This window comes from Pristiophorus japonicus, chromosome 4, assembly GCF_044704955.1.
Source record: "Pristiophorus japonicus isolate sPriJap1 chromosome 4, sPriJap1.hap1, whole genome shotgun sequence".
In the NCBI taxonomy this organism is placed as follows: domain Eukaryota; kingdom Metazoa; phylum Chordata; class Chondrichthyes; family Pristiophoridae; genus Pristiophorus; species Pristiophorus japonicus.
Genome location: NC_091980.1, coordinates 246,975,164 through 247,000,211, shown reverse-complemented (window position 1 = coordinate 247,000,211; position 25,048 = coordinate 246,975,164). Strand labels below are relative to the sequence as shown.

Here is a 25,048-nt window from a genome sequence, read left to right as displayed (position 1 = left end):
GCCTAAGGTGTCAGGCATGACTTGGTGATGGCTGTTGCCTCTGAGTCAAAGCTTTGTGGATCCAAGCCCCACTCCAGAGACTTGGTGCTACATAGAAACATAGAAACATAGAAACATAGAAAATAGATGCAGGAGTAGGCCATTCGGCCCTTCGAGCCTGCACCACCATTCAAAGAGTTCATGGCTGAACATGCAACTTCAGTACCCCATTCCTGCTTTCTCGCCATACCCCTTAATCCCCCTAGTAGTAAGGACTACATCTAACTCCTTTTTGAATATATTTAGTGAATTGGCCTCAACAACTTTCTGTGGTAGAGAATTCCACAGGTTCACCACTCTCTGGGTGAAGAAGTTTCTCCTCATCTCGGTCCTAAATGGCTTACCCCTTATCCTTAGACTGTGACCCCTGGTTCTGGACTTCCCCAACATTGGGAACATTCTTCCTGCATCTAACCTGTCTAAACCCGTCAGAATTTTAAACGTTTCTATGAGATCCCCTCTCAATCTTCTGAACTGCAGTGAATACAAGCCCAGTTGATCCAGTCTTTCTTGATATGTCAGTCCCGCCATCCCGGGAATCAGTCTGGTGAACCTTCGCTGCACTCCCTCAATAGCAAGAATGTCCTTCCTCAAGTTAGGAGACCAAAACTGTACACAATACTCCAGGTGTGGCCTCACCAAGGCCCTGTACAACTGTAGTAACACCTCCCTGCCCCTGTACTCAAATCCCCTCGCTATGAAGGCCAACATGCCATTTGCTTTCTTAACTGCCTGCTGTGCCTGCATGCCAACCTTCAATGACTGAGATGCTAATCTGCTTTCTCCAATGAAAGATCCCATGGCAGCTTTTGAAGAAGAGCAAGGGAGTTTCCCCGGTGTCCTGGCCAACGTTTATCCCTCAATCAACACCTAAAAAACATGATCTGGTCATTTATTTCATTGCTATTTGTGGTATCTGGTTTGCAAATTGAAAGCTGCATTTCCATTGCAGCAGTAACTATACTTCAAATGTACTAACTGGCTGTAAAGCACTTTGGAACATTCTGAGCTTGTGAAAGATGCGATAAAAATACAAGTTTTTCTTTTCTGATAGCTTATAAATTCCTATTATGCAATCTTGATTTAACTGGTTCCATACCCTACACAGTGTTAGGTACCGATTACATAGAATATACAGCACAGAAACAGGCCATTCGGCTCAACCAGTCCTTGCCAGTATTTATGCTCCACTCGAGCCACCTCCCATCCGTCTTCATCTAACTCTATCAGCACATCATCATCATCATCATCATCATAGGCAGTCCCTCGGAATCGAGGAAGACTTGCTTCTGCTCTTAAAAATGAGTCCTTAGGTGGCTGAACAGTCTAATACAAGAACTACAGTCTCTGTCACAGGTAGGACAGATAGTCGTCGAGGGAAAAGTTGGGTGGGACAGGTTTGCTCCACGCTCTTTCCGCTGCCTGCGCTTGATTTCTGCATGCTTTCAGCGATGAGACTCGAGGTGCTCAGCGCCCTCCCGGATGCACTTCCTCCACTTAGGGCAGTCTTTGGCCAGGGACTCCCAGGTGTCAGTGGGGATCTTGCACTTTTTCAGGGAGGCTTTCAGGCTGCAACGTTTCCTCTGCCTACCTTTGGCTCGTTTGCCATGAAGGAGTTCCGAGTAGAGCGCTTGCTTTGGGAGTCTCGTGTCTGGCATGCGAACGATGTGGCCTGCCCAGCGGAGCTGATCAAGTGTGGTCAGTGCTTCAATGCTGGGGATGTTGGCCTGGTCGAGGATGCTAATGTTGGTGCGTCTGTCCTCCCAGCGGATTTGTTGGATCTTGCGGAGGCATCGTTGGTGATATTTCTCCAGCTACTTGTGATGTCTAGTATACATGGTCCATGTCTCTGAGCCATACAGGAGGGCAGGTATTACTATAGCCCTGTAGACCATGAGCACAGCCCTCTATTTCATTCCCTTATTAAGGACCTGTCTGTAAATTCTTTTACTGATATAAAATATTGACACTGAAGTAAGGAAATGTCTCAAATAGTAAACAGAGGAATGTTATACAAAAGATTTAAGCTAATACCAATCTCGGCATAAATTCTTTCATTTTTTTTTAAACGCACTTTTTATTTTTCACCACGAGAGTACTTATAAATAAATATAATTATGAATTATAAGCTAAAATTCAGCAATCTAATACTCCCAGCAGGAAGCCATACTCGAAGGGAGAATTGTCACTACAGTGTCTAGCTCTATCTCTGACTTGTACTCCCTTTAAAATAACATCCTACTGGGAGCATTGAAGTGCTGAGTTTATTTTTATATCCCTGAAATTAGCCACTGAGTCATAGATTTAAGAGATATTTGTAGGGATGGGCAATAAATGCTGGCCTTGCCAGCAATGCCCAAATCCCGTGAATGAATAAAACAAAAGAGACCTAACCAGTCAGGACTCAGCCATGATAATATTCTTTCGTGCCTCTCAAGTGGTTTGATATCCACTTAACCTTATCAAGTAGCAGCCAACAATGTTATTCCAAGTCTGGAAAGCGGGACATTAAGCTGCACAGGAACTTCTACATCCTGATTCACTGACACGAGCATTTCCTGAATTTTAAAGACCGGATTATAGATCCAGGGGATTCGAGCCAAAAGTTTTGTTCTTATGTCTGTATTCAACTTGAGAGCTAAAATGAGAAGCAAAGGGGTAAAAATTAATGGGTGGAAAATCGTGGCGGGCACCCACCCAAGTGTTCATTATGTGCTCCCAATGTGTGAAGCTTTGCACTAAAAACATAAATCTACTTAGGGAGTAAACTACAATTCTAGTTTTAAAAATGTTGTGTAGATTGTATTGAAATTTCTACTTTTTACTAAATTCTTGATTAGTTCTGGCCTTATTTGTTCTTGTCATTATTTATTTAAACAGTCAAATCTTGAGATTTTCTTCTGAGGGAATATGAAATATAAAGCTCAGCTCAGCAGTGCAGCAGGGCTTTTCAACAGTTTACTGCCAATCGTTTCAAAGTGCTCCTGAGCCATGACTGCTCAACTAATGAAGTGCTTGTGAGTGCAGCGCAGTAAACTCTTTAAACGACAGATGGCGGTTGGTGGTCCCGGAAGCTCTCTCCCACCACTGAACCAATCAGTGTAGAAAATTGTAGCAAAATCCACGTTGAACAGATAAGCTGCCAAAGAACTTTGTTGCTCTATCATAGAAAGAGATCGTTAGTGGGGGAGTTAATTCCTGGTTGTTTGAACTTATGCCAGCGGTAAACTGGACCATCATTCTCTGAAAGCTCATTAAGCAGATCTTAACAAACAGCACCAAACTCAAGAAAACATAATTACAAGTTTCACTCTCCCTTTCCCTATGCGGCAAAAACAACGAGTGCAGTAGAAAAGGATATAAACTGGCATTGATTTTATCTCCTGTTTTTCTGCATGTTGTTGCCATTAAAATGGGAAACATTTCCCATCGTGATTCCACTACCAAAGTTCGGAATCAGAACCCTTGAGCTCTTGAAATTGATCTTAAGTGGGATATTCTGCTGGGATATTCAGCACTTAGTAACACGTTGAAAACAAAAACTGATTGTGTTAGAACAAAAATAATACGACATGGACATTTTTTTTAACCGGCATTCCACAAAAGGACAACATGGGGTAATTTTACAAGACCAGTCTGCCAGCTGGAATTAATTTTTGGACAAACCCGCAGATCATGCATCCAAACTTCCAGTATATGCTTCGAGCAGCTGAGGCCTCCTGCCACTGGTGTGAAATTGTAAAGATACCCTGAGGCGCAATCATGAATTCAGCGATGGTGCAAGATGATAACTGAATTGATTATATTGCAAAACACTATATTTATATTAACAAGTCCTTTCTCATTCCATTTTACAGGTGAACAAAGTACATAAGCAATATGTCTGCAAAACAGGAAGGCATGCACAAGAAGTGGGCTCTCGTGAAGGAAAAAGTTACCCCCGTCAATACAGACAATACGGAGGCCAACCTGGAAAATGCTGAACCTGAGCTCTGCATCCGTTTGCTGCAGATCCCAACTGTTGTGAATTACTCCGGCCTAAAGAAGCGACTGGAAAGTAGCGATAATGGCTGGATGGTACAATTTCTGGAGCTCAGTGGACTTGATTTACTGCTAGAGGCCCTGGACAAGCTGTCCGGCAGAGGTGTGGCAAAGATAGCTGATGCACTCCTGCAGCTCACCTGCGTTAAATGTGTACGAGCTGTGATGAACTCTCCAAAAGGCATTGACTACATTGTGAATAATGAAGGCTACATTCGGAAACTTTCCCAAGGTACGACGAGTGAATGTATCTCAGTACAGCTTCGGTCTATGGGATTTAATGCTTTAGAACTCTCAATGGTTTCTATATCATTTATCCTGCAACTGAGAATGTCAATAGAGTCAGAACTCACAGGAAATGAAAACTAGGATTAACAAAAGAAATGAGGAGGTTCTCCAAATGATCATTTTCAGCTGTAGAATAGTATTACGTTTATAAAAAAGCTGCAACTCAATAGAAACTACTAAAATGAAAAAACAAATTAAAATTTTGTTTACTTTTGACCAACTGTTAAATTTGAAGTCAGCAAAAATAACACGAATTGTGGTGATGTTCAAGTAATTACTCGGTGTGAATCCTACTACCCAAGTAAAATCCATTCCTCAGTGTATTGTGGAACTCCTTACATAAAAATAACTGGAATTTTCCGGTATATTCCACACCTGTTTAAAGGTTAATTTTCCTTCCCATTGAAAGACAATCTCATTTCCCTTTGTATTCATTAGATGTCTATGTTGTCATCATTCTAGAAATACACCAAGGGAAGTGTGTAGATTACCATTAGTGGTGTTTTAATGTTGGTTCATAGCTTCAACTTTTCTTTCATTATGAAATGATGACAAGTATTGCATATAAGAAAAGAAAGACACAAAGAGAGAACCAAAAAATAAAGAGAATGCTGCTTTTATCATTTAAGTGAACAAGGTTCTGTAGTTGAGCATAGACATGAATCAGTAAGGCTGCATCTCAAGGATCTGTCTGAAATCTGGGAATACCCTTGAATTTTAAGCAACTTCCCTGCATCAGCATGGTTAAATACTTGCATTCAACTTTGGTTTAAACAATCCAGATTTTTATTTATCCAGGTAATAAGTAAATCTTTCCTTACAGTACAACACCTACAATGTATAACATCATATCTTTAACATTACACTTTTCTTCTAGAGATGGATAATAAGAACTTTGATGGTTTTTATTCTTCATTTACACATGTGGGTCAGTGCAATACTACAAGGCACTCTGTGAAGAGGGCGACTGGATTGGACGTCACCGTAAGCCAGGTCGCTGATTGGAGCGTGGGCAGGTACAACAGGAGCGGCAAGGTCGGGGCGCAGGAGCGGCGAGAGATCGCAGAGCGATATGATCGGGGGCCCAGGAGAGGCGTGAGTTCGAGGCACAGAAAAGGCGAGGGCCCAGGGGCAGCATGGGCCAGCCCACACTGCGATATGTGTGCACGCTAGGTCTGTGCAGCAGAGCTGGTCTCCAGTCGTCTTAGTTAATCCTTGCCACTCTGTCAAGCCCGTGTGGTGGCTGGTGTGCAACGGCCACCACATGTTAAAAAAATCCACGCACAGGCATCTTCCATCCTTCAACATGTAGTTCGGGACCTGGAATATTAGGTCTTTCATTGAAACACCTGTGAACTCATCGCCTTTTGGCGTGGAAGCAAGTCATCCTCGATACGAGGGACCGCCTAAGGAGACAAGGCACTGATCGACATCCATCAGTATGTAACAGACTCGGCCTCATCGCTACTCCACGTCAGGCCCTAACGCCCCTCTTATTACCAATTTTAGAAATTGGATACAAATAAACAAAGTTATTACTCAATATAGTGCCAGCTGAATGGCATGCTGCAATCAAAACATTTGATTCAGGCTCCAGCCTGTATAATGTCAAGCAGTGTGATTTGAATCAAGTAGACATTTCTGTTGCATACAAAATACATCACAAGTTACTGGCAAGCATGCTACTTTTTTTTTGCAAAAGTTACACACTGCTCAAAAGATGAGAGAGAGAGGAAGTTGTTTTTAAATCCAACCAAATTATATTAGTTTTTCAAAGGGCTGTCCTGTTGGATATTTTCCACTCAGGCTATCTTTTCCAAAGGTTTACAGAGGAAGACACAAAGCCCGGTCCCACACAGCTCCTTTACAGGACAGTAACAGCAGAAATCCATTTTACATCCGATTGGTCAACATTTATGTTATTATGTACATGCAGCAGTCCATTACATTTAAACAACTCTTTCCTAACTCTTTTCCGATGCCCATTTTCTTGGTGCCTTAACACTTTGTGAATTATAGCATTTTAAGGTCTATTATAAGGACATTGAAGACATTAAGTTACCCAACACATGAAAGATTTTCAATTAATTTACTTATTTTTTAAACATTTTGCATCATTGCTGCAGAATAATAAGTTATGAGTTAATTTAGTTAATAGTTAAACATTTTATTTGGATTTAAACTGTTGTCAAAACACCAACAAGAACAAACCAGTTCCTAATTATAATATTTTGTTGCCTTATGTTGCATTTTGCTTTTATCCAAAAATAATGATAATGCAAACTCTGATTTATAGCTTTGGACACAGCCAATGTCACAGTAAAGAAACAGGTGTTTGAGCTGTTAGCAGCACTATGTATCTACTCACTGGCAGGTCACAATCTGACTTTGGATGCACTGGAACACTACAAGGCAAGTGTTTTTTGTTGTAAAGCTACTGTTTGAAACACACTCTGCACTTTGACTATTTGTACCTGTAAAAACACCCTGATCAGAAACGAGACCCTCCTGTTAAATCACTTGTCTTTCTTTGTGGGAGAGGAGTGGCAGTACTTCAGAATTTCTGTCACCTCTTCAAAAGATTGCCAGAAAAAAACTGCAACAATCACAATTAAAATACAGAAACCCTGCATAAATCACTGCTTAAATAAAACACTACCTGCACTCATTATTCAGTTATACAGATTGACACAGAGTAAAAAACATAGGATAGGTAACTTCATTTTATGTTACTTTTATTGATATCGTTATATTATCCTTTGTGTCCATTCCATGTCAAGACTTGACTTATCTGTGTCAAAAGTGCAGTGTAATGTTGGTACAAGGCTGTATTGCTGTGAAACAACCTGGAAGAGATTATCTCAAAATGTTTTGATTCCCATCAGCAATTCTTTACCTTTTAAAAAGATTGAAACTAAAGTATTATCCTGTTCGACCATTCGATTTTTACTAATTGAACTTAATTGACTATGCAGACAAACTATTGCAGTACTACAGTAGACAAAGCACCAACAACTAGTGAAGCAACCATTCACAGACACAACAGATGTTTATTCACTTTTAATCAAAATTTAAAAGTCAATTTCCTAAAATTCAGAGCAGTTTCCTAATCCCAGTGAGTTGCCTTTTCATGATAATCAACTCAATACATAATGAATTCCCTTGGTCCATTTCAAAATCTATAAATGTTCTGATTAACAAATGACATCCTTTGTGATTGTGACAAAGACAAACTATCCCCCCTTGTCCTTCTTGACTTGTCTGCAGCCTTTGACACGGTTGACCACTCTATCCTTCTCCAATGCCTCTCCACCGTCGTCCAGCTGGTTCCATTCCTATCTATCTAATCGTAGTCAGAGAATCACCTGCAATGGCTTCTCTTACTGCCCCTGCATCATTACCTCTGGTGTCCCCCAAGGCTTTATCCTTGGCCCCCTCCTATTCCTCATCTAGATGTTGCCCCTTGGTGACATCATTTGAAAACACAGTGTCAGTTTCCACATGTACACTGATGACGCCCAGCTGTACCTCACCACCACTTCTCTTGACCCTTCCACAGTCTCTAAATTGTCAGACTGCTTGTCCGACATCGGATAAGCAGAAATTTTCTCCAATTTAATATTGGGAAGACTGAAGCCATTGTTTTTAGTCCCCGCCACAAACTCCGTTCCCTAGCCATTGACTCCATCCCTCTCCCCAACTTCTGTCTGAGGCAGAACCAGACCGTTCACAACCTTGGTGTCATATTTGACCCTGAAATGAGCTTTCGATCACATATCCGCAGCATAACTAAGATCGCCTATTTCCACCTCTGTAACATCGCCCATCTCGCCCTTGCCTCAGCTCATCCGCTGCTGAAACACTCATCCATGCCTTTGTTACCTCTAGACTTGACTATTCCAATGCACTCACTCCCACATTCTACCCTACGTAAAGTAGAGGTGATCCAAAACTCGGCTGCCCGCGTCCTAACTCACACCAAGTCACGCTCACCCATCACCCCTGTGTTCGCTGACCTGCATTGACTCCCGATTAAGCAACGCCTCGATTTCAAAATTCTCATCCTTATTTACAAATCCCTCCATGGCCTCGCTCCTCCCTGTCTCTGTAGTCTCCTCCAGTCCCACAAACCCCCCCCCCCCCCCGAGATGTCTGTGCTCCTCAAATTCTGCCTTCTTGAGCATCCCTGATTATAATTGCTCAACCATTGGTGGCCATGTCTTCTGTTGCCTAGGCCCTAATCTCTGGAATTCCCTGCCTCGACCTCTCTGCCTCGGTGTCAAATTTTTTGTCTCATAATACTCCTGTGAAGTGCCTTGGGACATTTCACTACGTTGAAGGTGTTATATAAATACAATTTGTTGTTGTTAAATGCTATCTGTAAAGTGATTATTCAGAGAGCACTGTGATCTTGTAATGGGAAAAAATGCAATGTACAATGTCCTTTTACCTATAGTAACCTCAAGAGAGCATTGTGATATAAATCTTCCTCATTCCAACAATAAACAAGTTGTATTCAGCACTTTTTCTATCATTCTTGGTATCATTATTTCTAATGATCTCCTATAGAAAGAGGTCGTGCTTTATCTTCACTAAACCTCACAACCACCACCCTAACCTGCCATCTTCCCACTCACCTGTGACAATAAATATGAGGAGCTCATGAACTTCTTTGCTGCCAAAATTAAGATCATTCAGCTGTCTATGCTGTTCCCCTCTTTCCTCTGGCCCACCAAGTCAAACTTTCCCCCGAGTCACAAGCTTGAAGCCACAGCTTTCTCTAGTTTATTTCCAAAACCCCTCGTGCCTCTACCAAGCTCATCTTGTCCACGTGAACCATCTTCTGCACCCTTGACCCTATTGCCACTATATCTCTGACCACCGAATTTCCCTTCCTAGCCCCCACGCTAGCTGCTGGTGTGAATAGTTCCCTCTCCTCACATACTATCCCCTCACTGTCAGAACCACCATCACCCCACCCTCCATGTATTAGTAGAAAACATTGTTAAAGTTTGTGATTTTCCTTGTTTCTTTCTTGATAGATTGTGAAAAGACAGCAATATCGATTTAGTGTTATCATGAATGACCTCCAGACCACAGATAATGTTCCATATATGACTATACTACTGAGTGTCATCAATGCCATCATCTTGGGGACTGAGGAACTGACATCTCGTGCACAGCTCCGGAATGAATTCATAGGTACAATGTTCTTTATTTAATGCAGTTTATTCAGTTACTTACAGTTTGCCCTATATAGTGCTTTGGGATTTCCCAGAACACAGAAAGCAACAATAGCAAGAAACATACATGATATTTATGATTAACATAAAACATCACCATTCTTTTATGATAAAGAAATACTGTATTGGTCACTTCTTGACCTTGGATACAAGACCAATGGTGAAACTTACAGAGATATGCCAGTTCAGCACCTTGTCACTGAAAGCATGATTCTCTCACTAAAGAGGGTTACAATAATTGCACATGACACAGTTGGCTCTTTTAAAATACTGGCAATTGTCAATTAAAAGTCAAGCATATGCCCACTTTATAAAGGGGCACAACCAATAAAATCTGTAAATTAACAAGTTTTAGCTATAATTTAACCAATCAAATGCACTCCACAGCTGTGTTCAGATTAAGTGGCTCAGTAACTGTTTAAGTAGTGTTAACAGATTACTAGAGCAGGTGCCTCACGATTGGGAAGGGGGTTACCAGTAAAATTGGACTCTAGAATGACAGATGTGTTGGCTCTTGTAATTGTCTTAATGGTCTGTTCATTTTTAAATTGGGCATTTCATACTAATCGTAAGGTAATTTTTTTAGGTGTTGTTAAGCTTGTGAGGTATCCGAGAGCAGGGGAAAACCCTAAATGTGTTGAAGGAAACAATATTCATTTTGATAATCCATTGACTACAGTAATTGTATCAATGGTGCAGTCTCCTTGAACAATTACATAAGTTTCTCATGTGATATCAATGAAGTCTTTGAAAGATGAAGAGGTAAATTAATATACTAAAGGTTCAAATTATATTTGGTAATTCATTTTTTTTTTATGAAAGTAAATGACAATATTTCTTCGTTTTCCCTTCCTGTTCTGTAGAAAACAAATACATTGACCTGTGGTCAGAACTATCTACATAAAATAATAAAGTAAATGTTCATAGTTCTGGCACACAATTGCCTCAAAACTGGTTTTCAGTGAATCCACTGAGGTCAGGTTTTCCAAAGTTACTTCCACTTTCAAAAGGAATGATAAGATCTAGAAAACAGAACATCAGGCAAGTAAAGTGTTCAGAATGTGCAGATTTTAATATAAAATTAAAATGAAAAAAATAATAGAATGGAGGAAAAATGTGGAATTAAGGAAAAGCAAAAGCCAGGCAACCAAAATTAACTTTTTATTTCAGGTAGCTTCATTGTTTTTCTAGTGTAATATTAGTGTTTATTTTAACATCACAACATGGGAGCTGAACACTTAAAGGATTAGCAATTGAAGGGTTAATACAATATTGTAGTAAAACCTAGCAGTTTCTGCTGTTTTAATAGTCATTAGAAGTGATAATCTAAAGTTATTTCTGAATTAAAACCATTTCAGATTAAACATTATCAGAGCACATTGCCCTATTTCTGTATTGTTGATTTATCACTTTTATTAAAGTGCCTTCGCCTTAATACCTTTCCCTCTAAAATGTTCCCCTTTCTGTACTTCGCTATGGCAAAGAGACATCTACAAATCATGCTGCCTAAGACACAAAACTAATTTTAATACTTATTATCTTTTGCAGAAGAACACCATTGTACTAACCTATACTGATTATGATAAGCAACCTATAATTTGTCAGTGTATGGGACCAAATACAACTCCACTTCTACTTGTCACAATTAATACACTTTTCTAGTCTTTTGTTTTAAAGAGAGCTTTTCTATGTAGTTAAGACACTTGTAAACCTAGCAGACAGATGTCCTGGATTAAGCAATTATACCTCAGATGGTTTCCCATTGGTATTCTGAGCAGTTCATGACTTGATTCTGACTCTCTCATTGGTAACTCTCCTTAAAGAGACACATTCTTAGTTGATATCGGTTGTAATTCATAACTGCTAAATGCCAAATCAAAACGTTTTAAAATTCTGACTGTGGAAAAAGTATGGATAAATAAAGTGGAATAATGTGCTGATTTTATTGTTGGTTGTTTTAAAATGCACTATGAGACAAAAGAAATGATGTCACTTTAAATGTTTGAAGAATACACATATTTGTATAAATAAATGACACCTGCAAAGTTTCAGCCCTGGTTTGTTCTGAAATACACACCTTAAATTGGAGCTGTTTTTGTGCACAAAAGTAACTGTTTACTTCAAAAATAAAAACATTACAAATTCAATATTTGATACATCCAAAGTCTTCACTTCTTCTACTTTAGATACTTAGTTTCTTTCCAGTAGCAATGAACTTTTAAGGTCCTATTTTCTTTGCTTCTAATAAGTAGCTTCATGCTAGTGTGGCTTTGCACAAGCATTGTGTAAAACAATGGTTTTAAACCATCAGTGACCACCCAAATCACATTAACTGAATCCAATCTGTGACACCTGGATTACATTTGTTGTATGTTAAATAATTTTACAAAATTATTGCTTTTAGGTCTCCATCTGTTGGATTTATTGCCATTATTAAGGTATGAGTTATTCATGTCAATTGTCCAGTTTTAGCAGATTTAGTTTCATGTTTCCTGAATTTGTGTTCAAATTTGCTGATCACAACCCATCAATTAATGCACATTTTGGATTGTGATTTTTTTTTTTAAAGAGTTAAATCTAAATATGAATGAATTGTATTTAACTCCCACATTGCTTGAGTGCTCTGCTTAAGCCACAGAAGGACATTACCTGATTGTTTGTTTAAAGGTGTAGCAATGTTTCTTTAAAGGGAAATGCACAAACATAATCTGTGTGATTATGCATTACTTCAGGGAAAAAGATGATGATGATCTATTAGTCCAATGTTTAACTTTTGAGGAAGCCAAAGGAGATGATGATGAAGAATTAATGAGAATCTATGATGGCGTTGATATGAACAGTCACCAAGAAGTATTTGCAGCATTGTTTAATAAAGTAAGTACTTGGTTTACTATAGGTACTATTTTAAAATCTGAACTGATTTATTGCTTCAATTTCAGCATGTACTTTAAGATAAGTGAGCCTGATGTGTTTTACAAATGTACTGTGGTGTACAATATTCATGTTTTTCAGTGAGATTTGTTTCTAGTTTAATTGTCCTTGGCTTCCACAATATTTTAAAAATATATGGTATTGATCTATTAGGCATTTGATTTATGATCAAGCAAAGTTGTCCTCAATTTAAATTGAAAACATTTATTATCAAGGTAATCATAAAATGGCACTAAATGATATTGCTTCAGTAGTTAAAAAGTTAGAATCACCGTCTGAGTTGCAAGTCCAACTCCTTGTATCATGTCAGTTTCTGAATTTCACCTGGTCACCCTTAGAGAGTGTTGCCAGAATCTGCTAGATGAGGCATTGTGTGAAGGGGTGCTCCATCTTTGTATTAAATTATCAAGTGTTGAACTGTGAAATGACATCTATGAAAATCGACTGTTGATTATCACTTGACAAAGTTGCACAATAATTCTCAATTCTTCTGTGGCTGCCCTAACAGGACCATTGTATGAAGCATCTGCCTGCTGATGCATCTCACTTTTACAAAATAAAATAAAATCATGTGTTTCTATAGAATTATGAACCCCAGAGAGTTATTATGAAGCATTGTTCTCATTTTAAGGTTTGGCTGATTGTTATAAACGGTTACAGCAGTTTTCCTCACATTACTTATGATGTTATCTAAACTCCGAGTTGAAATTACTGCCTTGTAATTACTCCTGAGCATCTCTCTCAAATAACAACTCCCCTTTTGCTCCCCTCCCCCAAACCAGAGCTTTTCATTCCTGATTCTATTCTGAAAAGTATGGATGTAGCAAATTTGAGGGTAGGTTTGGGCCCAGCTTTTTTTCCTCCTCATGGGTCTCTAGATTGTTAACACTCACTATCTGGGTTGAAGCATGAAGTTTCCTTGGGCAAGCTACCAATATAAGTCAACCTCTGTAGAAGAAGAGGGATGGAGATTGAGAACTTTAAAAATTATAATTTGCAAGCATTTTCTCTGCATCCCCCCAAATAATCTGTTACATGAAGATGCTTCCATCACCTTGTTCATCCATCATCATAGGTAGTCCCTTGAAATCGAAAAAGACTTGCTTCCACTCTAAAAGTGAGTTCTCAGGTGATTGTACAGGCCAATACGGGAATTACAGTCTCTGTCACAGGTGGGTCAGACAGTCATTGAAGGAGGTGGGTGGGACTGGTTTGCCGCACACTGCTTCCACTGTCTGCATTTGGTTTCTGCATGCTCTCGGCGATGAAACTCGAGGTGCTCAGCGCCCTCCTGGATGCTCTTCCTCCACTTAGGGTGGTCTTTGGGCCAGGGATTCCCAGGTGCCGGTGGGAATGTTGCACTTTATCATGGAGGCTTTGTTCATCAGTGTAGCTCTGGCAGATTACTTATTTATATTTAGGGGGCGGGCAGCTATGTGGCAAAAGCAGTTAATTGAAGATAAATGTAAAGTGGTACATTGTGGGTGGTGGGTGAATGGAAAGAGAAATGGATGAAAATATAACTTGCATCATCCAACCCTTTTCTCTTTCTTGCTACATTGATGTGTACCACGGAAACTTGGGGCTCACTTACAGTTTAATTCTATGTTCCCATGAATTTACATGTATATGAAGTTGCTGATACTATCAGATCTGATTTAGGATTTTTCCATCAATGAAGCAACAGTGCTAAAAACAGCCTTGCCCTAAATGAAAAAATTCTCGATGGTAAAAGAAAACTGATCTAGTGGCTGCAGATACACAGATCTTTTAAATGTTGGATTACAGGTGGAAACAGCCATAAAACAAGGAAACACAATTCTGGATTTTCTATATAGGGACCTTAAATACAAAACAGTGAGAATGACTCTCTACAAGGCTTTAGGCAACTTTGGACGCATTGTAGAAAGGGTGATAGGAGCGATGGAAAAGGTTCAATGTTGATTATCTAAGATGGTAGCAAGGATGAGAGGATATAATTTTTGCTGACAACATGCAAAAGCTAGGGTTCTAGTCACTGGAGCAGCGAAGGTTAATATAGCAAAGGAATCTAATCATTGTCTCAAAATTATGAAAGGATTTGAGAAAGTAAAAAGTAAAAAATGATCTCCAGTGGAACCTGAAACAAGAGCATTTTTGATGCAAAGGGTTATTCGAATACGAAGACCAGTAAGATAAATATTAGAGAATGGGCAGAAAAATAGGATCAGAGTAGGTAGCTCTGGTATGGCACAATGGGTCCTTTTGTGCTCAACTTTCTATGATTCTATTTAACTGTATTTTCACCTTTTTTATGTTTAATTCTAGGTGAGCACCTCACCAGTCTCTACTCAGCTGCTGTCAATTCTCCAGGGGCTCCTGCAGCTGGAACCATCCAACAGCAGCAGTCACCTACTCTGGGAAGCCCTAGAAATCTTGGTGAATAGAGCCATCCTAATCGCTGACGACAGTAAGGAAAGATTTCTCCATAGTATATTGGAAAATATTTAATTCGTGCGACATTAGAATAACACAATGGCGTGGTGGGGATAGGATGAGGGCAAGAACTAAGCTCTATTTCTACTGTCATTGATGTTAAGTACCATTTAATAGCACAATATGATGAGCTGTTCTGATGACTTAGTGAGTAAATGCAGCGACCAGTGCGGTACTGAGCATATAGGCTAGGAAGGTTACTGGCTTTCATTCCTTGTGAGCTCAATTAGTTGATCTTGGAGTAGCAGAATTAGCCTCATCAGTCCTGGAAGGGCAAACATCCATTGTGTTCCTACTCAAGAATGCTATCTGCAAACTCCCCTTGAAGTGCACTTGTTTGAACAGCTGTTCCCAAGTTGAATAGCCTGCGACTATTCACTTTCTGCACGTCCATGAAGACTTACCACGAGGATATGGTACTCGAGGGCAGCCAACATCTGTGGAACCATAACCCAGTATAAATCAGTGCATTCAGCAGGTGATGGGGAAAAGAATAAACAAAATGTGATTTTTAAAAAAATATAACTAGAAAAGTTTTTTTTTTATTATTGACCCACCTTGAATTGGCTTGACAAAATAATTGTAATGCGGTAAAATTCTATAATGCAAATATTAATCCACCGAATTATTTTTTCTTTGCAGCAAATGAAGAAAAAGATGTTGGCCCAATCATGGAGAGACTTGTGCTAGTTAAAAAGTTAGGAAAAGATCAGCCAGTGAAGCAAAATGCTAATAAAAAGGCTGTTGATAGAGGCGTACAAACAGAATCATCTCTGTCTACAATATCAACTGAAGTAAGCCAGAAGTCTAGCTCATCAGTGCCAGTGCCACTACCAGCTAGCCAGATACTGCGTCCTCCCCCTCCTCCTCCACTACCTCCATTTCTAGCTGGTATAAATCAGCCTGGCAATATTCCCCCTCCACCCCCCCTTCCAGATGCTGGTGCTATCCCTCCCCCTCCCACTCCCACTCCTGGTGCTAGTGCTATCCCTCCCCCTCCCCCTCCCCCTCCCCCTCCCCCTCCTGGTGCTATCCCTCCCCCTCCCCCTCCCCCTCCTGGTGCCGGTGCTATCCCTCCCCCTCCCCCTCCCCCTCCCCCTCCCGGTGCTGGTGCTATCCCACCCCCTCCTCCTCCACCCCCTCTTCCAGGTGCTGGTGGTATACTTCCCCCTCCCCCACCACCGCCACCGGGTGCATTTAACAATGATGCACCCATAGTGGCTTACCAAACTGGCAATCTATTGGGTTCCTATGCACCTCCGACCCGACATGTTCATCGACCCAAATTACGGATGAAGAAGCTGAACTGGCAGAAAATCCCCTCCAGAATGGTTTCAGGTATGTATGCAAGAGAGCTGTTAAAAGATGAACTTTAAAGCAATCTTGAAGAATGGTAAATATTACTTTAATAGAATTTAGTCTTAAGTGGGCAGGAAGGCAGTGGTGCTTCAACAATGTGGCAGCAGAAACCTATATCTCGTCAATCAATTCATCTTTAGTTTGTCATCACAGGATACGAGTCTCCATTACAAGATCTAATTATATTCTAACTTAATCCAGTGTCCTGGTTTCGACTGTTGACCTGTTGATCATCCTTTCTGCTCTTTTGTGTTACCACCCTGGTGAATTTGAAACTGTGTGACCAGTTTATCTTCTCCTTCCAAATCCAAATTTTTTCTCCTAGTTCATCCCATTAACACGTGAGCAGCACCATTACCCTTCAGTTGCAGTGACCCATATCGTATACAGGTTTCCCAGATGTAGCCTGTGCACTTTACAGCTTCAGCATGAGATTTTTTTTTACTCAACTGACTTGCTAATAATACTCTATTTTATTTGCTTTATTTATTGCCACTTTACACTGTTGGACCTGGTAAGAAATGAGTTAACCAAAACCTTCAACTCTTTTGTAACATCCCCGCTGGCAGATGCTGTCCCACCCATAGGTGTGCCTCCTATTTTTTCTTCTGATCTGTAGTGGTTTATATTTCTCCATATTACATTTCATTTGACACTGATCAGAAAAGTACAAACTATGCCAAGTACTCTCTATAAAGTTTTGGCTGCCTCCCCGAAATTCACATTGCTGGATTTTCCATTGTCTAACACCTCAGTTAGCGGCCAGAGGGGGCGTTAATGGAAGCGTAAGCGGTTACTGCCTGGGAGCACAGCATTTAGCGCCCCAACCGAAAATTCATTAGAGGGTCAAAGAGGGCACAAAGCAGTAGCGCCTGACTGCTGACAAACTCTGATCACGAATTATTCCTGGCGCAACACCCACACTTGCACCCCGGTTGGAAGATTAGGTGTGGCTGCCTCATTTAACAGCCACCAAGAACAACGTCTGGAAGTAGACTTGCTAACTGGTGGCTACTTAAAGAGATGAGGAAGCGCTTCCCGCGGAGGTCACTGTCAGTGCAACGTTTACACACATCACGGTGGTGATCCTTCGAGTTTGCAGCGGCAGACAGAAATAAGAGTTCAGCTTGAGAAAAAGTGACTTTGAAAACTTTAATGGGTGCATTACTATACCCCGCCTTTAAGGCTCGGCTTTTCCCGGGATCTGAATCAGAATTCAGCGCATGCACAATAACTCGGTTAAATTTAGAGCCGGCATTTTCATTAGCATCCCCCCAGCTCTGGTGTGCAACAGCTGATTTAGCGCCCCTGTGAGCTCTTCAACTGATTCTGACGAATTTCTGGGCAGGAGACGCAAGCTTTTTCAAGGCGCTAAAAGTACCGCTCCACCTCGATTAATGCCACAACAGAGGTGCAACCAAATTTCTACCTCCAGCCTCTCTTCTTTCTTCCCCAATTTGGTGCCATTTATGAATTTAACTACCTTTCATTGCAGTTGAGAATCTAGGTGAATATACGCACTTATACCAGAAACAGATAGGGTCCTGACTCAAACCCCGGGGCTGCTCGCTGCCTCCATTTCAATCTAATTCTCAAAAGGACTATTGTCTGTTTCCTCCCCTTTAGTCAAATAATAATCCACATCCATGTCTTATTCTTAATACCCACCGGTTTTAATTTATAGGACTGTTTCATGCCGTACTTTATCAAAGGCAATTTGGGTGTTTAAACTAAACGCTGTGGACCATTAGAGGTCCGCAACCCCGGTCAGTCTGGCCCATTTGTTCTGTTTGTCCTTTTGTTTCTTGCGTGTTGGCTTGTTCTGTTTGAACTTTGTGGGTTGTGAAGCTTGGAAAATCTTGTCCTAAGGTTGACTCATTGGTAGTTAAATCTATAATCCAAATACCAAGGTGTATTAGCATCTATAGTTTAAGTTGTATGCAAATTAAAGGGAATGTTAATCTAAACATTTTGAGGAGTGATGAGGGAGTGTGGGGATTCTATGGTATGCACCCAAATATTCTACAAAGATAAGAAAGCTTGGACATTCCTGCACTACATCATATTGCTTTGTCTTGTCATTGTGGGATATCCACTTCTCAAAAGAAAAAGCCTGGGGCTGATCTACACCCCTGAAGCCATGTTGGCTGTCATTTATTAGGTTATCTTCATATAGTTACTCTTCCATTCTACTTCTAGTTATTAATTCCATACATTTTTTAATTATTGAGCTTGGGCTAATACGTCTGTAGTTGCCAGATATGGTTCTGTCACTTTTCTTGAATACGGGAATTACACTTGCATGTTTAGTTTTCAGAACTTCATTGACTCCCTAAACATAACAAATCTGTAAGCATCCGGGGATATAATTCCTGGGAGCCGAAATTTCTCAAACACCTGGTCCGCCTGTTTTTCGGCGGTCCCCGGGCGGTGCATCAATTTTTTACTGCCAGGTACTGCTGGGGCAGATTGGGCGGGAATTTCATCGCACTTTTCTCGGCGATAAGCCGAGCGGAGTGGAGTGCAGCTGATGGTATGTCACTGATGAATTTTCTTCTGGGCTGTATGTCGGTGGCATGCAAGTGTTTTTTTCACTAAAATTGCATTTTTGGGTGGTATGTCCATGAATTTCGGGCCCCAGGGGTTTTATTGTTTTTTCAGCTCCTTAATCCCATCTAGTTCCCTCTACTTCAGTAATACGAAAGTGTCTGATTTCCCACCATGTGTTTGATTTTAGATATATTATTGGCATCTTCCCTGATTAAAACCTCCAAGATGCTTATTATCCTAATTTTCAATGGCAAATGGGTCTTTTAGGGTTCGACATCCTCCTCGGGTCCATTTGATTATTATAATATTGAGTCATTTTTGGTGTTGTGTTTTGCAGCTTCTGCTACATCTCTTCCCAGTTCTATCTCTGAGCAGCTTAATCTCATCATAGTAAAACTTCTGTGTAGCCTTCCAGTTAGTCTCTTCCTCAAATTCCCTCTATAAGCTTTGTGAACTTACCTCACTTTCTTAAAGCCCCTTTAAATGTATGTTCTGTTTTGAGCACTTTATTTATTTTGCTCTTGCTGCTCTTGGTGTGTGTTAGTCTTTCATACCCTGCAGAATGTTTTGCAAAAATGTCCATTTAACTCCCCATTCCCCAGCCCCCATCAGTCTGTCACCTAGCTTGGCACAACTCTTGAAATTTGGCTTTCTGTATATTAGGGTTTAGCCTTAGACCTACACAGTTTCAGTTTGAATGTTATTGGGCTGTGGGTACTTAGTGGTTCAACTATTTCTGCTCTGTGAATAGTGTTTGGGTCACTCAAACAAACCAATTCTAGAAGATGGTAGGTCCTCCAATGTACTGTTCTGTGTGTACATTCTATGTAATGAGCTGGAAAGAAGTAATGCATTAAATTGACAGGCTCTAAGTCCTTTTATGTTTGACTTATTGAAGTTCTCATCATTAGAACGTGATGCATCATTCTCCTTGCATTCACCAGGCAATCCAAATATTATTCTAACCTACTCCTTATTCTATATATATATATAGGGCCTGAAATTCAGTCCCGCTGGAAAGCTGGTGCTCCCCCCCACCTTTTTGTGGCCGTTAGTACCGAAATTTTTTCATATTCAGCTCCAAAAGTGAACAACTGGATTCGAGCGCTAATGAACCCTTCCAAAGTGGATTTTTCAGCGGTGTGGCTGTCTTAATTTGAGCATTATCACCACTGAGAAATTCAGCATGCAGGTAAGGGTTTCTAACAAGCCAGCTGCTCCCTGGCCTTTTTAAAGGGCAGAGTTTACAGCAAGGCCCTGAGGGGGGAAGGAGTTTGGAAGGTCGGAGATGCAAGGAGAGCCAACAGGTTCACTGATATGGAGCTGGAGACACTGGACGGTGTGGAGGACAGGAAAAGAATACTGTTTCCTGATGTGGGGAGACCTGGTAGACCGCCGGTACATAATACACGGAGGGAGATTGCAGGGGAGGTGTCAGGCACCTCCATATATGTGAGGACGCACCCTCCCAGGAGGGTGCTGGCCAGTCTGCACCCGGCCCTTCCAGGGTGGCGATGGGTCAACGCCTCCTAGCTCTGGGGCGACGGGGATCCTCCTTCTCCTCATCCTCCTCCTGCGCTGCCTCCTTCTCCTGTGCCGCCTCCTCCTCAGGTGGTACTGCTGGCTCGACCTCCAGCTGCTGTCCCCTCATGATGGCCAGGTTGTGCAGCATGCAGTAGACAACGATGATGATGACGGAGACCAGTTGAGGAGAGTACTGCAAGGTGCCAGCAGAGCGGTCCAGGCACCGGTACCTCTTACTAAGGGTGCCTATGCACTGCTCGATGATGCACCCGGTAGCCCAAAGAGCATCATTGTATGCATGCTCTGGCGCTGTTCTGGGGTTCCGCAGCCAAGTGGATAGGGGATATCCAACAATAAGCAGCCAATCGCAATCGTGATTCGGGCCGGTGAAGACGGCGGGCACACTGGTCTGGTGCAGAACGAATGAATCATAGTTGCTGCCTCCCTTGCCCGCTGCCTGTCTGCACATTGCTGACGGCGATGCCTTCTCTTGCGTGCCGCCCTGCTTCTAATCAGGTGTCGCCCCCCCCAACACTCCTCCCATCCTCATGGTGAACCCTGCCAAACAGGTCTCTGCAGCCCACAAGGCTTCCACTAACGAGTCAGACCTGAAAGTTGTATAAAAGTATGTGCAAACCTCTGAGCAGCACTCAGCAGGTTGAATGGAGCCAAAACAATTAATAAAACTATAAGATAAATACAATGGATGCTGTAATCTTAAATAAAAACACTAATAATGAATAAAACTATTTCCCTAGCAAAGGGCCCCGATCGTGGCAACACTCCAGCGGTGTCCCGTTCGAGCACCAACTGGAATACCTCACTGGGGCACTGCTGGGAAAAGACTTGCCTTTTTGCAGCTGAGAGTCCCTGTCCTTGCCGCTTTCCAGTGGCCCGCACGCTGCAGAGCTCTCCGCTGGAATGCAACTTCACCGCACCGTTTGCGGCGGAAATGAGCACTGCTCAAATCTCCCCGCCCCCTCCCCGAGCTGAATATGGCTCGGGGAGGGAAAATCTTCTGACCGCGGCAACCAATTGATTTTTTTTCAGTCACCCGCCCAAAATCCGTGGTAGCCGTCACTTCGGGGATGGTGAATTTTGGCCCATATATATATTTATATACAAAAGCAAAAACTGTGGATGCTGGAACCTGAAATAAAAACAGAAAATGCTGGAAATCTCAACGGGTCAGGCAGCATCTGTGGAGAGAAAAACAAAGCTGTTCTATACAACTGGTCCAAGAACGTCACACTGCAACTCCCTCCCCCTTCCCCCCCCTCCCCCACCCCCCCTGCAATGTTATCTTTGCTATCTTAACTTCCCAGGTGACCCTTATAATAGGTGGCAGTCTCTGACTTCTGACCAGATATATGTAGTTAGGGGAATTTCAGAGTGAAGTTAAGGTACTTTTGCCACTGAAGGGAGGAAGAGTAAATTGGGGCAGGTTGCCCTGGGGCATATTTGGAAGCTGCAGCATCCTCGCGCACTATTGTCAGACCTGTGAGCAGGTCACTTTCCATCTTGGTCAGGGAATTGTGTGTGGCATGAAGAGACCAAACAATAATCATCTCCTAAGTTTTAATTAATTTGTATAAGAAAATCTTGAATTCCTTCTCTTATGCTAAGTCTTTTTTGTTTTCTTTTCCAGAGAACAATTCTTTATGGTCGTCCATCCGAAGAAATGCGGAAGGACCTTTGGATCCTGATTATGCCAGTATTGAGCAACTCTTCTGCTTTCCAGTGTCACAACCAAAACAGAAAGAGCAAACTGTTAGCAAAAAAGAGCTAAAAGATGTAAGTGCCATTGAATCAATGTAGTAGTTTAAACATCATCATTTCTATGTATAACTCATTATTTCTGTCCTCTTCCCACCACAGATCACATTTCTGGATTCGAAGAAAAGCCTTAATTTGAACATATTTTTAAAGCAATTCAAATGGTGAGTTACATTAAATGTAATTTTTAATTGCATATATTTAATAGTGTTGGCATTTTGTCAAATATCAAATGGTTAAGCTACATTCCTAGTTTGCTTAGGCTCATGTTCTACAATCATTGGTGATGTATTCAAAAGTATATGTTTGCATAGCCTGTGCACCTCTGCCCGCCATATATTATTTTTATAAAGGGGAAATGTAACTATTCTTTGGGCTGAATTTGCGGTCAGAGGCTTCCCGCAGGTAGATGCCTCTGACCAGCAAAAAATCTGCAAACTTGCCTTCTGCCTCTGGATCCACGGAGACTTGTGCGTCTGGGCCTCTATGCTTAGGCCTGCGTAGAGACCCACGTATCCCAGGGACGCATGCAGTTCACAAGCGCCCTGGGATCACGTGGACTGGCCCAACTAATCAAGGAAGAGAATCCCCGTTCATGGTTATGGGATTCCACATGTATGGAATTCCCAGAAGCATGAATGGGGATCACATAAAAAAATGCATCTCAACATCAAATACATTTTCTTTTAATTACATATTTCAAATTAATTAAAATGGCATTTAATTAAATATTTAAAACAAAAATTTAATTTTTTGAAAAATAAATTTACATGTTTTAACTGGGCTAAATATAAACTTACCTTATTTAAGGGTTTTTAATCCCTAAATGAATGAGAAAATGTTGTTTGTTTTTTTTAAATTCATATGCTGGAAAAAGTAGGCCTTATGCCTGATTTTACCAGGGATAAGAATTTCACGGGCATTCGCTGGGCAGAAGTTGGGCAAATAGTCCAACTCTCCACCTGCGGAGACCCTTTTCCCAGGGATGCATGCGATCTGTCAAACAAATTCTTGACAGATCGCAAGTTCTGGGTTTAACCGCATGCCCGTAGGAGCTGCAAATTATGGCCAATTGTCTTTCCAGCTGTTTCCTCATCAGCCAGTGATGTATCACGTGTTATCAATTTTTCAAAATGTATTCTTGAGATGAGGGTGTCGTTGGCAATGTTCTCCCTAACTTTTTGCGTGTGTGCAGCCCCTTAGAGGGAATGGTGGTTGTTATCGTCCGGCATTTAATGCCCATCCCTAGCTGACCTGAGAAGGCAGTGTGGGCCACCTTCTTGAACCGCTGGTAGCAGTTTGATACAACTGAGTAGCTAGCTAGGCTAATTCAGAGGACAGTTATGAGACAACCACATTTATGTGCGACTGGAGTCACGTATAGGCCAAACTGGTAAGGATAGCAGGTTCCCTTCCCTACAAGACAATAATCTAACAGCTTCATGGTCACTTTTATTGCTATCATCTTTTTATTTCCAGATTTTTTTTAAACCAAATTCAAATTCTCAAGATTCCCTGGTGGGATTTGAATTTGCATTCTGTGGATTTTTAGTCCAGGTCTGTAGATTACTAGTCCAGTAACATAACCACTAAAATACCTTTTCTGTCTAAATTTGTGGATAAATCCCTGACTGGCACACTTGAAAAGTTTGTTTCAACCTTTCTTAAAGTCAGTGGTGTGCCTCCTTGCTCTTATTTCATTTTTCATATTTTAATGAATGCTTTCCCTCCAATGAAGGGTGCTCAAGCTACTCCCCCTACCCCCCCCCCCCCATTTCATTAGCCCTTTTAAACCATAAAACTCTGACTCCTGTTTCCAGCTCACCATCAATGCTGCTCTCTTGTTGCAACAAAAAAGGCCCAGTAAAGTTCCCCATTGCTGTTTTGCCTCTCCTTGCAAGAATGCACATGACCTTTGCTCATTGCCAATAGGCTTCGAAGGACCAAATTGCGTTTCTGATCCTTGATTTAACTAGCATCAATCCATCAATGGTACATTGTCACTGAGATAATCCCTTTACAGCTGATTGAGGTTTTTTGCTCTTGTGTAGTACAGTATTGGATTGGATATCGGGCTCAACAAAGTGATTTGTAAATAAGGATATTCTTTAACTAAGTATTAATGATGAGACTTGCCTGGAAATTAAATGTGCAGATTGCAACTGAACAAACTATGATGATATATAATGTTGCTTCTTGGTTTGCTTAAAACATTGATGCTTAGAATTGTTTTTTAAAAAAGCAAATTATGATGTAATGACAGTTTCAGTTAAATGTTTTATTAGCTCTAATGAAGAAATGGCTGATATGATCGGGAGAGGGGACCGAGCTAAATTTGATGTAGAGATATTAAAGCAACTCAAGAAACTATTGCCAGAGAATCACGAGGCAAGTTGATAAGATGATGAATACCAGATCTGATATTTGAGCAAGTCAATATTATTTTAGACATAACTTTTTCTTTAAATTCATTCCATGTACAGATAGAAAATATAAAGGCTTACAAAGGAGAAAAGAAAAAATTAGCAAGTGGTGATCACTTCTACCTTGTCCTCCTTGATGTTCCTTGGTATGTATTACTGGTGCCATTACTATACACAAGGTCTCACTCCTGAAAATGTCAGTTACGTCACTTTTTTTATTAGTTCATGGGATGTGGGCGTCGCCGGCAAGGCCAGCATTTATTGCCCATCCCTAATTGCCCTTGAGAAGGTGGTGGTGAGCCGCTTTAAACCGCTGCAGTCCGTGTGATGAAGGTACTCCCACACTGTTAGGGAGGGAGTTCCAGGATTTTGACCCAGCGACGATGAAGGAAGGCGATA

The 25,048-nt window shown here is 41.2% G+C and overlaps 1 protein-coding gene across 3 annotated transcripts in view; it reads left to right on the top strand.

Annotated features, from left to right (window-relative positions):
* Window positions 1–25,048, top strand: part of inf2 (inverted formin 2) — a 101,129-nt gene that overhangs the window by 41,333 nt on the left and 34,748 nt on the right. For all 3 annotated transcript variants that reach the window (XR_011592949.1, XM_070877514.1, XM_070877513.1), the window contains exons 2-12: window positions 3,897–4,312; window positions 6,665–6,780; window positions 9,411–9,570; window positions 12,016–12,049; window positions 12,344–12,485; window positions 14,850–14,991; window positions 15,660–16,355; window positions 22,099–22,244; window positions 22,329–22,390; window positions 24,512–24,614; window positions 24,710–24,795. Coding sequence is in view for 2 of the 3 variants with exons in the window: in XM_070877514.1 (XP_070733615.1) it covers window positions 3,919–4,312; window positions 6,665–6,780; window positions 9,411–9,570; window positions 12,016–12,049; window positions 12,344–12,485; window positions 14,850–14,991; window positions 15,660–16,355; window positions 22,099–22,244; window positions 22,329–22,390; window positions 24,512–24,614; window positions 24,710–24,795 (2,081 nt within the window). In the remaining variant the exon portion in view is untranslated. The remainder of the gene's footprint in view (window positions 1–3,896; window positions 4,313–6,664; window positions 6,781–9,410; window positions 9,571–12,015; window positions 12,050–12,343; window positions 12,486–14,849; window positions 14,992–15,659; window positions 16,356–22,098; window positions 22,245–22,328; window positions 22,391–24,511; window positions 24,615–24,709; window positions 24,796–25,048) is intronic.